A 15353-nucleotide genomic window follows, 5' to 3' on the forward strand; every position below is an offset into this window, starting at 1 on the left:
ACAGCTTTTACATTTCATTTACACCTGCAGCTATTCACATTTAATAAAATATAGGTCGCACATGAAAAAACACTATTTTCTTGCCAGTAATCACTGCATACAAGTGCATATTGTATTTTTAAAGCTGCACTAATTTTTATATTAACAATGGATCAAATGACGATGTGTAATGTGAAAGGTGAATCATCACCCTATACTGCAGTTCCCCTCAGCTCTACAGAGCATTTTAGTGTCTTTTAGCTAATTTTTTAACTAATTGTTTTTGGTTTTATATATATATATATATATATATGCAGATGTTCAGTGAAAAAGTTCCACTAAACCCACTGAACAACACAAAACAGCAGACAGTCAAAGTTAGCAGCTAGCTGGTGAACATAGCTATATCTGTATAAGAATTGGTGGAGAACAAAACAGAACTAAAAGGATATTGAACATTGGACTTACATTTGTCAGGTGGTCATGAATTCAAATTAATGCCAGTTTTGTTGAGTGTTCGCTGGATGTGTAAACATGCAACAGTTTGCTAACATGTTAGCCATACCAGCTGGTTCTGCTGCCCCCAGTTGGACAAAAAAATCAGTTAATACAGGTTTAAACATTGATTTCAGTCATTTTCAGTCAAACTATTTTCACCACGGACAGTTCCCATAATTTAGGTAGGTAGCTATATGCTAGCTTCATCAGTCTGTTTAAGTCGTTAATGACAGATTATCAGTTTGAGACTACAGCAGTGTGAAATGTACCCAATTTGCATTTTTCTCCCAGTTGTACCTTAAACTCAAAAGCTTGCCTGTAAGTGGCCATATGGCTGAATGATTTTATGGCTGTAGAAAAGTACTGTACTATCTGCTTTACACATTCTCATCACACAGCCATCACTGCAAAAAACATTTTGTACAATTGAAGACCTGATTAATCTGTCTTTTTCCTACAGGCTCATGTGTGATGCAGTACTTCCTTTAGTACTTTCTAAAAGCTTATGATTGAATGTTTTGTGTGTCTGTTCCACTAACCCCATGCTCTTCTTGTATTGTTGTGTGACTGTAATAAAGACTTATCACATCAATAATCTGTTCTTTATTTTTTCTTTATTTCTCTCCCCTTCATGCCTAAAAATAGAAGTGGAACAAAAAGGTAACTAAATGCCAACAACTTTTCTTTTTCATCTGCATTTTCATTTGGGTAAACGCTTGCATTTTTTTGGGTGACGGGACATTTTGTAGGTTCGTTGTAGGCTCATTGTATGGTTCATTGGCGAGGTTGAACATGTCATTCATGGGGAAAATTAAATTGCGCAGGAAAACGGTGTTAGAAATATACCTAATGAGCAAAATTTGAGCAAAAAACTTTCTTTCATTTCATCCTGTACATGCTGCAGCATCCCAAACAGTGAATAGTGCACTGGACTCCTACCTTCATTCTGTGTTCGTCAGCAGTAGCACAGATTGACAGCTCTTTTGACTTTGCCACAAATACGATATTTCTTTAGGGTAAGGCATTACAGACCTGCTCTCCAGTGAAATCCTCTAACCCTGGGATGTTTTTATTCCCTGTTATAACTGAAGATTATTCCAGCTCTACTTTATGAGCTGCATAATATTAAAAGAGAGCGCTATATGGGGTGATCAATAGCTTGTCCAATAAGCTGTCAGCATTTTTGATTATAGCGCTAACATGATGATGGCCATAACCTTCAGGGGCTCACTAGTCAATACTGGAGATAGATCATAGCAGGCATATTCTCACCTTATCAGCACTGCATGATGCTGCAGAACATTTGCTAAATCTTCACTTGCGCCCCAGGAGCATTGTGTTTGTAGTGTTACCTTTTTACATGAGCTGAAAATATGTCCTTTGTCAGACGTTAGCTATGAAGCTGAATTTAAGTCAAAGATGGAAATGGAATCATTAAACAAGCTATGCAATAAATGTTAAGTTTCATAGTAGTCATTCATTAATGACATATCACTGAAATCTGTGGCAAAGAGAATGAGCGATCAAGGTGAAAGGGGAGTTAAAAACATTTTATAGAGATGACTTTATAGAGATGACTGTGCTGCTGCGGTAACAGTTTTTGTAAAATTCCCCATGAAAGCCATGATTGCTTTTGTATCACTTTTCTAATATCTTTCATTCACTCCTCCATATTTGTGCTTACATCCTTTAAAAGCATACTCTACAACCTCCTCAGAGCCCAATGTGCTGTCAGTACAAAGCTTACCTACTCTGACCTTGTACCCTAGCACAACTCATCTTTTTCAACCATGGGAACAGCCCTCTTAGCATTTAGCCGAGCAACTGCTGAGATGTGTGCCAAGGCGCTATGTCAACGGGACGCATCTCGCCACATTTTTCACCTGCAGGTAGACAACATGTTTAATCTTAAGAGATTACAAGGGATAGAAGCCTCTGTTTTTGCTGTCTCTTTCTCCTCCTTCTCCTCGGAGCGCGCAGCTTTTCCCTCTCGACGGATCTGCGGCTAGAACCTGTCAGCGCTGTGTCAGGCTCCTGGCCCATTACAGTGAAAGGAGCCTCCACACACACTCTTTTAAATGTGATGTACTGTGGGCCTAAACCTGTGGGAAAACGGCACTGTCTATATTCTTTATTGTTCCTTCCTATCAGACTTACACTTTGGCCAGTATTTCTTTTTCTTCTTTACCAGTTGTTGAATTATTGTTACCTATTTTTTGGTGAATATAGTAATGACATATGTAATTTTGATTTATTTTGTTATTCTTTTGTAGCTTTAAGATTAACTTTTAACCTACTCTGAATTTATTGTCATTATAATCCTGAATTCAGACCTTTTTAGAAAGACAGAAAATTATAACAGTCTCAGTCCAAGATGATCCATAATGAATTGAAATTAGCTTTTGCAAACAGTGCCCACTATTGACTTGCTCCAGCTGTATTACCTTGGCCTAGCTTTATCATATTTAAACCAGTTCACATATAATTAGTTTACTGTTTGTGGTGTTGTAAATCATGCCGCAGACTAAAAATGCCATGTGGATGAAATAATGGACAGACAATTATTATATAGATGATGTAATTACTGTATTTTTTTCTTTTGTTTCTCCTAAAGCGCTGCCTTAGCCAACAATTACAGCGTAACTATTTGTCAAAAAATTTTGTGTGTTTAATACAGGGTGTTTTAATGAAAGAAAAGAATGAAACCTGGTGTAATTATATTTAATTTAGTAGATATGTACAAAGAAGCCATTCTGTAAAGGGACAAACTAAATGGTAACGTGTGTAAGTGCATGTGGGTGAGTGAGTCTGCGGTAAGTTTTAACAGCATCTTCTGACTTGTTTATGCTCTACAGAAGAAATAACCCTCACTTAATCTATTCACCCCTCCCTACAAACCCTAAGTCTGTTCGTTCAGTGACATTGTAAACTAATTGCCTTCAGGCTTAGAGACTAACTGTAATTGAACCCAAAAGAGCACTTAGTGAATTTGAGACACTGTTTGAAATAATGAAAAGGGTGGTTGTGTTTGTATATTGGCTATTTCCTTTTTAATTTGAATTTACATGCGTTGTACAATCCAAAACTCTTTGGAGTAATCCATCACATTATTAATTACATTCTTTATCTGACAATCAGTAATATTTTCTGCATTTAATGTAAATCTGATCATCATTAACACTGATGAAAAGGGTGTGACTGCAGATCTTGGTCCTTCACAGTGGAGAAGATTGAGATGCAGATTTGAACTTCACTGTAGTTGCATCCACTTGCTTTTTAACTTATTGACGTATAATACCTGCCAATGTAACTCTGTACTTGTCTTTCCCCTATTTTGGCTCCTCAGTATTCCTGTGCCCAGGGCTTCTGCGCAGGGTGTACCAGAGTGAGCACCTCTTTGAATCGGACCATCAGTCAGGAGCCTGGTGCAAAGACCCTCTCCAAGCCTCCGATAAGATTTACTACATGCCATGGACACCCTATCGCACTGACACTTTGACAGAATATTCCTCCAAAGAAGACTTCATCGCCGGACGGCCGACAACAACCTACAAACTCCCGCATCGTGTTGACGGAACAGGCTTTGTGGTCTATGATGGGGCGCTCTTCTTCAACAAGGAGCGCACACGAAACATTGTCAAGTTTGACCTGCGGACTCGTATCAAGAGCGGCGAGGCCATCATTGCTAACGCCAACTACCATGACACATCTCCATACCGCTGGGGAGGGAAATCAGACATTGATTTGGCTGTTGACGAAAATGGGCTTTGGGTGATTTACGCTACTGAGCAGAACAACGGGCGTATTGTCATCAGCCAGCTCAATCCCTACACGTTACGTGTTGAGGGGACCTGGGACACAGCTTATGACAAGCGTTCAGCATCCAACGCCTTCATGATCTGTGGAATCCTCTATGTAGTAAAGTCAGTGTATGAGGACGATGACAATGAGGCAACAGGAAACAAGATTGACTACATCTACAACACAGAGCTAAGTAAAGATGGGTTTCTGGACATCCCTTTCCCCAACTCCTATCAGTACATTGCTGCAGTGGATTACAATCCCAGGGACAACCTGCTGTACGTTTGGAACAATTACCATGTCGTGAAGTACTCTCTGGACTTTGGAGCGTTGGACAACAGGCTCGGTAAGACCAACGTATTTCTTTTTTCTGTTCTCATAATATTCATACATGTTTTAATGTCAATTTAGTGTTTCAAAGTGGGTGCGATGCGCTAAAATGTTGTTTTACGCTACAGTATATGGAGAATGGCTAAGACAATCTGGATGTCGCTATGGTTATTTTTACTATAAATTAGAGAGATGACAATGGAAAATCACAGACATTTTGTTTTTACTCATGAATTTTGGAACAGGGCTCACATTCAAGTCACATATTTTGGTCAAGTAGAAAAACACAATATAAAAATACCGTATACATATAAAATTAAGCACCTCGAGATAGTGTGGGTTGGTGATAATTGCCTATATGGACTTCTGCTCAGTGTGTTTGAGTCTTTGACACATTGGGTGTTTTACATATTGTGTTTTAGCCACAAGATAAATCTTTTACTCACTCTAGCTGTTGCCTTTGCAAAGGAACAAGCGACTGCTCACATTAAACTTCCCAAAACTCTTTTGAAAAGTCTTATTTCTCCACTCCATTGTTCTTTTTATAAATTGGTGCTTGTTGGGAAGCATGAAATGGAAAAAAGAACCTGTTTTGACACACCAAGGTAATTCTTTGCGCTATCTCATCAACAGCTCTAGTCAAAAATGTCACAAGTTATTTGACTGTGATGTCCCTACCTCTGCTTTCTCCTCTGGAGCTTTCTCTACCTGCCGCTTGCCAGTTTAATTTATTTTCCTTAGCTGGCTGCTATTCTACCTCAAGTCTTTTTCATACACCTAACCCTGCTTCCACACACCCCTTAATATATTCATTCATTCAGTGATCATGCTTACAGTGTTTGGTTTTGATGATACACAGCTACACATAATATAATTTGCTGGAGTTGAGGGAAGTGAAATGGTGTTATGTGCTTTCTGTATTGAATGATTGTCCATCACTTTTTAACAGTGATGATACTCAATGATCACACTCACTTGCATGTACACACACAACACACATTCACATGCAAATGCAAATTCTCAGTACTAGACTTCCCGGAGAGATGTTGAGTTGTGTGTTTGGCTGCTGTTGTGCAGAATAGGCTGCCCTCCAAAGAGGCTGTTGCATAAATATAGATAGTAAAATGTTGCATAAAGTGGATGGATAGAGTCAAAGAACAAATATAAATGTCAGATAAACAGACTGATAAGAAATGAAAGAGTGATTGAATGGACTGTGGAGTAATAAACCATTTAATTTGATCAACTCCCAGACCAAATACATAAACATAGGATGCCGACTTCTGGTTAATGGAAGTGTTTTTAGCTGTGCACATTTTCCACACAATTGTCTCTTGAGGAGATTAATTTTAAGATAGTAGGATAACTACAACAAAATAGTTTAAATCAGCATCAGTGTGGGCCACTTCACTGCACACAAATTAGTCTGTATTTGCTGCTGAATCACATTGTTTGAACCATTTACATGCTACTCCAGTGAGAATGTGCATAGATCAAATAGCTAAATGTGGTCACAGAAACTAAAAGAGCCACAAAGTGGAAGATGAGGATTTTGAAACTAGTTGATGCACATATCCTTTACAAAGAGAGAACCCTGGAAACAAAATACTTTTACTAAATGAATTTGGAGCTTTTGCAGTCATTCAGTGAGCCCCAAAATTTGACTAGATAAACCAGCAGGCCAGCACCCTATGTCAAGTCTAAAGCCAGTGTAGTACTGCAAACATGAGCTTTTGAAATTTGATCCAGTGTCGTGATCATCGGGCCTGTTAACACTTCCAGAAAGGTGTCAGTCTGTGATCGCTCTAACACAAGCTCATTTCCACTTGTGCCTCCACCTCCATGAGCATGCATGACCTGCCATACCAGTGGAGCATGGTATATGGGCAACAGAGCAGGAGAGAAATGGCCAGGCCTGCAGCTGGGGCCCGTGCCGTATGCCGAACCACATGGGCCAGGGCACAGCACATGCTACAGGGCAGCAGGCAGAGACTAGGTAATCTTTTGGTAGAAAGTAGATGAAACTTGTTTCTTTACCTCACCAAAAAAAAAAAAAATGTGGATAACATATTATGATATTCATGAAATAACCCTGTGCACTTGCTGAAGTCTCTTCAACAGACAGAGCAAAAAAATTTGTCCCAACAGGCTTTTTTCAAGGACAGATGACCTATGCCTAAGAGTGCTTCCATGACAACTCCAATGATACTTAAATTCACTGAATTGGGGATTTTTTTTTAAAGTGCTGCACAGACTGCTATTAGCAGGCAGATATAAAAGCTCTCTTACCATTACTCCCTTTTACATGATCACATTCAATGCAGAATATGCAAGGACAACTGGGAAATACATTTCTCTATGGTCTTTTAAAAACATCACAGAAGACAGCCACAAAGCGCTACATACAGCACATACAGTGTGCAAAATTTGACTTTTGTCCTATCAGTAAATTTAAATCCTTTACAAAGGCCACAATGGCCTCTCAATAGGTTGTGGAAGTTCATTGTCTCCCAACTGTTCATACCCAGTTCTCCAGATCCACCATGTGGAGTGTTCTGGTTCAGCTCAACTGTCCATTCCACTCCAAGGACAAATTGTCACAATTGGCACAGAGGCTTGCAAACAGCTCTGAGTGGGAAAGTTGCATGAAGTCAGTGTCAAGATAGCAAGTAGTATTATTGCTACCGTCAATCACCCTAAATGCTACTATTCCGTCAAAACCAGTACATCACATTATCTCAACAATTTCTTACTGAAAACATGTCACTGCTCAACAAATGGTCCATTCACCCATTCGATTAACTGCTTATCCTGTTCAGCGTCATGGGTCAACAAGCCAGTTAAGCAAACCACCCAAGAATAATCACAAAATATAGATCATATGCTTATTGAAGTCAGCTCACTGCTATTTCTAAATTGTTAATATACTATTATACATCTGTATACACATTTACTGTAAACAAAGATCAAATATTATGTTAGATGGGAATGTTGGTCTGTTAGTCGGTCGGTCATTCACTTTAGTCCAGACTGAAATATCTCAACAACTATGGGATGGATTGCCATGAAATTTGGTACAGATATTCCTGTTTCCTCAGGATGAATTGTAGCATCAGCATGTTAGCATTGTCACTATGTGTGTGTTAGCATGCTGACATTAGCATTTAGTACAGTCTCAAAGAGCTGCAAGCATGGCTGTAGACTGTTAGTTTTGTTCAAATAAGCACATTTACTTCTGTATAGTCACACGTGACAGTGTTTTTTGTCTTCACTCTTTGTCTTTAAACACTCAAAACCAAGACCTCATTCAGACTGAACCAAAGAATATGGAATATAACTATTCCGTATTATGATGCTACTGTAGATGCTCTGTTTTGTAGCCTTCGTGTTGTTCTATCAGATTGAGATTGTTGTATGTCTCAGCACTGATTGCCAGTTGACTCCAAAATTATAGTAAACCAAATAAGAGGCTTGTGCTTACAGTGAATTAGACCAGCTACACACAGTATTGTTTCCTTTAGCTTGCCTGAAGAAATTACTCCTGGCCTCACCTTAACCAGAATAACCTCTGAGCTGTCTGCCACAATGAGCATGAGGCACTAGCTGCATTGACTCCACAGGACTGCAAAGACGAGGGCAGCCACATGAGAAAAACTGCCTCAGCCTGACACACCTGCTGCTGCAGCACTAATATGCTATCATAAGATAAAAATCCATGCTGCTTATGCTACAGTATATTTGTGTTAATTTTTTTATGTTTAATCCCACATTATTGTACTCTATAGACTTTTTATGGACTTTATAATGATGTGTTTGCTGTTTGTGTACAGTAATGCAATTTCAGATTTTCAGTGATCTCTATCATTCAAATTAACATATTCAGATTCAAGTGTGTTGAAGACTGTTTACAGAATACAGCAATCAGTGTCTATTAGTCTGTTGATACTTTAGTATCTGTGGAATGTTCCCTTCATCTCACATTTCAGTGAAACAACCTCTGATGCCTGAATGCGCCACTGTAGGAGTGATTCTTTTGTTGGCTCATGATTGGTGCATAGGATGCGGCACAGTTGGTGTCATAGATACATTCACTGTCTGGCAGTCCTGTAATTTTGCCACATGTTGCCATCTGGCCAGGGCACGATGCCAGCCCTGCTAGCCTGGAGGGAGCCCACAGACGTTGCGCCCCGACCTTCATGCTGAAACAGCCAATGTTTTGGACACTCAGACCCGTCTTGGCTCTATTTGGAAGTGCCTGACACATGCTAAATTGATTAAGACTGTCTAAGCGGTAAATGCAGGGTGGCAGAGTTTGATGGAGAAAATCTGAGTGTGACTCAGCGTGCTCTTAAAAGCACAAACTGTCCTTTGGGTTCCATTGCTTATGCACTAGCCTTCCAGTACCTGTCATTGCATTTAATTGATATATTTTGACATGCTATTACATAGATTCACTTGTCTTATGTCATCATAGAATCTTTTCTTTCATGATTACAAAGCCTCAAGGGAATGCTTGCATAGTAATTCAAACTAAATGCTACTATTCCACAAAAACAGTCTTTTGCATGCTGCATGAAGCCCTTTTTGAAGTCGAGGCTTAGAAATGTAGGCTACATGCTTATTTGCAGGCTACGCATTTATCACATGCCTGGTGCATCTCTTGCAGAGGGCAATTTTCTTCGAGGGAAAGTGCAAGGTTTAGGATTATAGTTTAGAACGATTTTTCTAATACATGTACACACATGCGCTCACACACACACACAAACACATGCACAGTCTTCTTCACAATGGGGCTCTGTTAGTAATGCAGCTTAAGATTTTTTTAACATGGAAACAGGGAGCGCTTTGTTGGTGCTTCAGAGCCTCTTTGAATGTTTCAGAACCATATTCCCTCATGTAAGAATCATTTGTAATATATTGTAAAATACAGTCATTGTTACCCTATTAGTGTACAGTATGTGTGTGTTTTGATGATCTGTATATATATATATATATATATATATATACATAGTATACTTCTTTTTTATTTGTGATATGGAAGTTGAATGAACCATCTGTCAATTTGAGCAAGCAAGCTCATGTTTCAAGTGGTTCCTAATGTGGCATGTTCATTTGCTCTGTGTGATACCCCGTTATGTATCACATGATTTTGTCTGGCGTTCCTCCTCCTGAATGGCCATCCATCATGAGTCTTTGCGGCTCTACCTTGATCCAGAAATCATACACAGATCACCTGTGCAGTGAGAGGGGTGGCAGGCAATCCCTCAATTAAGGCCAACACCCTATCCATCTTTCCAGACATGTACAGAAATGGGAAAAAACATATACTAAAAATCAAAGACTTAATGTGAAACACTGGGTGAATGGGGATTATTGTCCCTACTTATGTACATATGTAAATGTGTTTTTCATCTCTTTTCAGTGTGTAGAGAAGTTTTTATCCTAACATTTTTTTCTTTCACTTGGTTGTTTAAACGTGCAAGGTGTTTCACCCCAGCTATCCTCATGTAGCCAATCAGCTGTGCAGTATGTGATCTAAGCAGGTAGTTGGCAGCGATTTCAAAAGTTTTTCACTTGATGAATATCAAACTCAAGTGTTTAACTGGAGTTATACTGTAGTGTGTGGGATTTTCTCCACTCTGCTCTTTCACTACTCGACTCCTGATGTGTGTGTGTGTGTGTGTGTGTGTGTGTGTGTGTGTGTGTGTGTACGGCTACTGGTTTCTCTAGAGCCCCCCAAAAAATAGCCAAATTAGATTAAACAGGCTTGGTGACACACAATGGTGAGGCCTTGGGGGAGTGTGCCTTTCCTCTTAGTGAGTCTGAAATCCCCCTCTGCTCATGTGCTCACACTCCACTTTCCTCTTTGTGCTTCTCCTGCTATGTTTGATGATGTTTGGCCTTGTCAGTAGCCTGAGAGACTTGAGTTTTGGCGCTAAGAATAAAAATGGAATCCAACATTCCTCCGTTTAGCTTAGAAAAGATGTTGCTAAATGTGGATTTCTATGGACTGTGAGTTTTTAATGCACACCTTTACAGTACAGTATGTACTGTATTGATACGATAGATGTGTAGATGCATGACAGATTTGTATAATGTATTTTTGACTTGGGGTTTTGAGACTATTTGAGAGTATATGAAATAAATAAATAAAAATCTAATTGGCAAATGCAGATGAGCTAATATGCATGCACATTAGGCCAGAAAACAACAGCGCTTTGCATGCATTTACTGCACGTCTGTGAAGTGAATTCACACTATAGTACTTCACTGTAGTGCATATGCAAGCAGGCTTTGCTCACGTCTCCTCTGTCATTTAACTCAAACACTGCGAGTGTCTCTCCGGGCCTGTGTCCATGTGTGCATATATATCAGCCCAGCGCATTCGCTTCTCCCAGCGCCGTGTGACCTCCATAGATGCCCTCTCAAGTCCTGGGAAGAGAGTTTCGGAATGAGAAATTAATTGCCAAACAATGCATAGCTTCCATCCATTACAGTTCTCATCATGTCAGATGATATCGAAGCATTACCTGATGTCTGGCTGCATAATTTACCGCACCCACTCACCATCACCACCAACCTTCTACCCCCCACATCCCAGTTGCCCTGTCTGATGGATTTGTGGGCCTGCCACAAAAGGCTCCATTTAATGACAGGACTTTTATCATAATTTTATTTCTCAACCATTCTCCTCAGCAAACACACGACATGTGTAGCAGTTTTGGTTGGATCATATGACATAAACATTAGGGAATTGAAGAGCTTGGGAGCTGAGTGCATCATGCAGTTATGAAGCGGGGACTCATTTTGTGAGATGGCTTAAAATAAATGATTCTTTCTGTGTATGTATGCAAATGTTTCTCATCTTAGTTCAATTTTGACAAAATGACTCACAAGTGAATGCTCAATTAACCGATCAGAATCGGAATCAGAAATACTTTATTGATCCCCAAAGGGAAAATCTTTTGTTACAGCTGATGGCTGATAATTAACAAACCACTTTGGTTAATATGTTAATATGGAATGCCATTTTAGTCTATATTAAATAAATAAAATAAATAAAAATATAAATACACAAGTATGCCTTTGAAATTAATAAATATGGCTATGAAATAAATAAATGAGTCAATATAGTTCAATAAATAAATAAATGTGTTTGTATTTAAAAAAAGGATGTTTTTCAAAGGACTACTTTTATTTATTTCAGGGAACTTTTATTTCATAATGCCACATTTAATTCCATTTGTTATATTCAAATGAAGGGTTGTTCCCATCGCTGTTTAGTTGAAGATAGTTTCACTTTCTTTTAGCCTACCTGTATCTAAAACGTTCTGACATCAAACCAAACTTTAAGAGAAGTAGACTGAATTATAAAGTGGAAGCGGCACCCTCAGATCAAGCCGGCCAAGTATATGGTTTTAATTTATTTCTGAGAGATCCACTAACAGCCATGATCATGGATTTTGGCTTCAATTATGTTTCACTCTAAAAATACCTGTCCCAGCACCCAGAAATCCCATTTTACATGCTTTAAACAGGTTACTAGAATGGTAATGGGTGACATCACACAAAAACTGTCCAATATTTTCTGTTCTGTGCAAGTGCCTATTGAAGATGTAACCATGCATAAAGGTTCAAATACTAAAATTAGGATTTAATTGGGTTCAGCATGAGGTTGGAAGAGTCACTTTACCGTCTGATGTTCGTTTCATTTTTACCCCCGAAAGCCCTTTCCACCTCTTTTGATCTCGAGTCTGCAGAAGTTTCTCCGAGCCGACGAGCCTGCTCTCGGTGCGGAAATGGCAAGTCATATAAACCGGATTCATTTCATAATAGCATAGCAGGGTTTGTTTTTTTTTTTCTTCCTGGAGTGAAGTAGAGTGGGCTTATCTAATTGTGGAAGCCACGAGCCCTGGGATACACAGAAAGAGGCTAATTAGTTAGAAATGAATGCTTTGAAATGAAGCACAAAGCTCTGTGTGGTGGTGGAAACAGACTTCTTGCGTTTGGTGAGGGGGATTTTCTGAAATAGAAGTGGAGTTGGTGTTTCAATGAGAGGAAAGCTGGAGTGCCCACAAAAGTTTGCTCCTGTCTTTTATGAATGAAAAGGTTGCCTGTTTAGGTGTAGGAACATTCTTAACCCCTTAGCTTAAGAATCATGAATATCTGATAGCTGGCTGTTAGTATCATTCATTTTTAATCAACTTTGTAAAGCCTTTGAGATTTCATTGAATCTTAAATATACAGAAGATAAATTACTTTGAGGTTTGAGGCCATTTTATTGAATTATGTTCTTAAACTTTGCGTTGTATCATTGAGCAATAACACATCCTAGGACCCAATTCTAATAAAAAATATTGCAAGAAGGTAGTACTTGTTAAGAAGACATTGAAATAAGAAATTCATAAGACCAAGAGAAGAGTTCACCCATCTATAGTCATATTTATATTCTTCATTTTGGTCCACAGTTTTGTTGTTGTTTTAGAAAACTCACAACCAAACTCACATTCAAATCTTCCTGTAAGGTCACTCACGAGTCCCTCAGAGCATACCAAAGTCTTGTTCACCTCGTTTGTGCTCTTGAGCTCAGTTTCTCTCTCTCTCGCTTCATCCCTTTGGATAGAATGGGAAAGCTGGCAAAGCAAAACAAAATGTCCTTGTGTTGTCTCCAAGGCGATAGTGCCTGCAGACTGTGGCTGCTGTCTGCTGCTGGCTTTCCTTTTTTTTTTTTTTTTTTGTGCTCATCTCATGGAAAAGATATACAAGTTTGCTCAAGGACACTTAATTATTTTCCACTCCTGCTCTCTGTCTCTTGTGTGTGTCTTTGCAGGCGTATTTAACATGCTGCGCGTTGAAAAATAATTCTACAGTAGACTCAACAGGATCAACTGGAAGTATGGAATTACATTCCAGACATGGTTCCTAGTGACTTTGAATTAACCTCACGCTGTGATGGCGATTTCCTCAAGCCATATTTCTCTCTGTACTGTCATATAACCTCCAGCATTAAAGAAGGTGATATGATAACTTTTATTATTAGTATTTAAAAAGGATTGGTAAACTAAATGTATCTCATTGTTGAAATTGAGAGACAATGATAGCTTGATATTTGACTTGATAATCATGAACTTCATAGCAAGACCATATAACATTTGAAAGAAGAAACAGCACGTTCTTTCTCTTACAAATGAAAAGTTGAGTTTAAGCAATAAAACGTTCCGTTGCTCATTGCAGTACACTCAGGGGCTTACTAAATCTTGACTTAGTCTGGGATGGCCAGTAGCTTATGGTGGCTAATGTTAGCTTATATTAGCAAACCTAGAAAGACAGATTTTACTGAGTCAGTTTGCTGACTACATGACTCTTCTCTTCTTATGCTATTTTTATACCATATTTTAGCATGTCACAGAAAACTTTTAAATGGTTTCGTCACAAATGTAATGCAAGACGTAAATGCACCGTCCTTCACCAGGAACATGTTTGTTGCCTGTGGTCCCATTCTGCTAGCTCTTATGTTGCGTTGTGTGTTTACTTTCTTAGTTTGTGTCATAAATTCAACAAACTAACTCAGAAATATCAGCTACACAGCAATATCTGTTTGATATGTTTGCTAATATTAGCCACCGTAAGCTTTTGATACTATTCATACCAGACCAAGTAAAGCTGTATTACAGACCAAGTCAAGCTCTATTATAGCACAAAACCCCTGAGTTAACTGAACTGAGCAATAGTCCGCTTTATTGCTTATGAATACAAGTTTTCATTTGTATGAGGAAGAATTAGCTATTTCGTATTTCAAATGTTACATAATCTCAACATGAATGACATGAATGAATTATATTTTTGATTGGAATACTTTAAAGCCTAATGCAGGCCCATTCAACTGGCGGCCCACGGGCCACATCTGGCCCAGAAGCAACCTCTGAGTGGTCCAGCATACATAAATCTGATATAAGACAAAATAAGTAAACTACATATGTAGTGTATGGAAGTAGCTAACGAGTGAGCCATCTCGCTTCCTTCACATCTCTGTTGAGAGTTGCGCATGCGCAGTACAGATCGGGCAGGGTGTCTACGGATGTAGCGCCAATCATATCTTTCACAAATCAACGTTTCCTCATGTGAGTTCCCACCACACTTAGTAGCTTTTCAAAACATCTGGCTATTGACAGTCACAAGTAGGGAAGAGCTTTACTGAAAATATGCCTCTGTCAACCTTGAAACGTAAATTCGACAATGAAAACCATCAGTTTAACCCTGCCTGGACTGGCAAGTATTCGTTTATTTTACCGCCATCTCCAAACGCCTGCTATTTTTTATTACATTCATTTGCGCTTGTTTAAAATTTTTCATTACCGAAAACAAAACAAAAAAAAGGTTTTAAATAGGCTACTGAAGATGTCTGGCCCATCTATATTTCCTGGTTTTAAAATCTGGCCCAATTGAATTTGTAATTGAATAGCCCTGCCCAAATGTATAATCTGGTCTCTTATTTATTATCATGTCTTCCTATAAAACTGGTTAATGCATCACATATTTCTGTACACTTTACTTACATGAGTCTGCATTTTGGGCTGCTAAATCAACAAACTCCCTCAGCAGAAATCTGTCACAGTCAGAATCGTTCCTGTATCAGCCATCCTGACCAGTACAATAATTCCCTTATCCTAATAGGCCCATCTGCACACCTTTTTAGCCACTAGCTTATCTGAGCCTGTGCACTGTGACCTTTACTGACCTCAATA

The 15353-nt window shown here is 38.9% G+C and overlaps 1 protein-coding gene across 12 annotated transcripts in view; it reads left to right on the forward strand.

The window, feature by feature from the left end:
• LOC122870064 (adhesion G protein-coupled receptor L3-like) overlaps positions 1–15353 on the forward strand; it is a 214476-nt gene that overhangs the window by 127723 nt on the left and 71400 nt on the right. For 9 of the 12 annotated variants that reach the window (XM_044183768.1, XM_044183778.1, XM_044183779.1 and 6 more), the window contains exons 6-7: positions 1123–1137; positions 3815–4624. In XM_044183768.1, coding sequence (XP_044039703.1) covers positions 1123–1137; positions 3815–4624 — 825 coding nt within the window. The remainder of the gene's footprint in view (positions 1–1122; positions 1138–3814; positions 4625–15353) is intronic. The other 3 variants (XM_044183769.1, XM_044183770.1, XM_044183772.1) reach the window with 3 other exon arrangements.

Source organism: Siniperca chuatsi, linkage group LG22 (genome assembly GCF_020085105.1).
Source record: "Siniperca chuatsi isolate FFG_IHB_CAS linkage group LG22, ASM2008510v1, whole genome shotgun sequence".
Lineage (NCBI taxonomy): Eukaryota > Metazoa > Chordata > Actinopteri > Centrarchiformes > Sinipercidae > Siniperca > Siniperca chuatsi.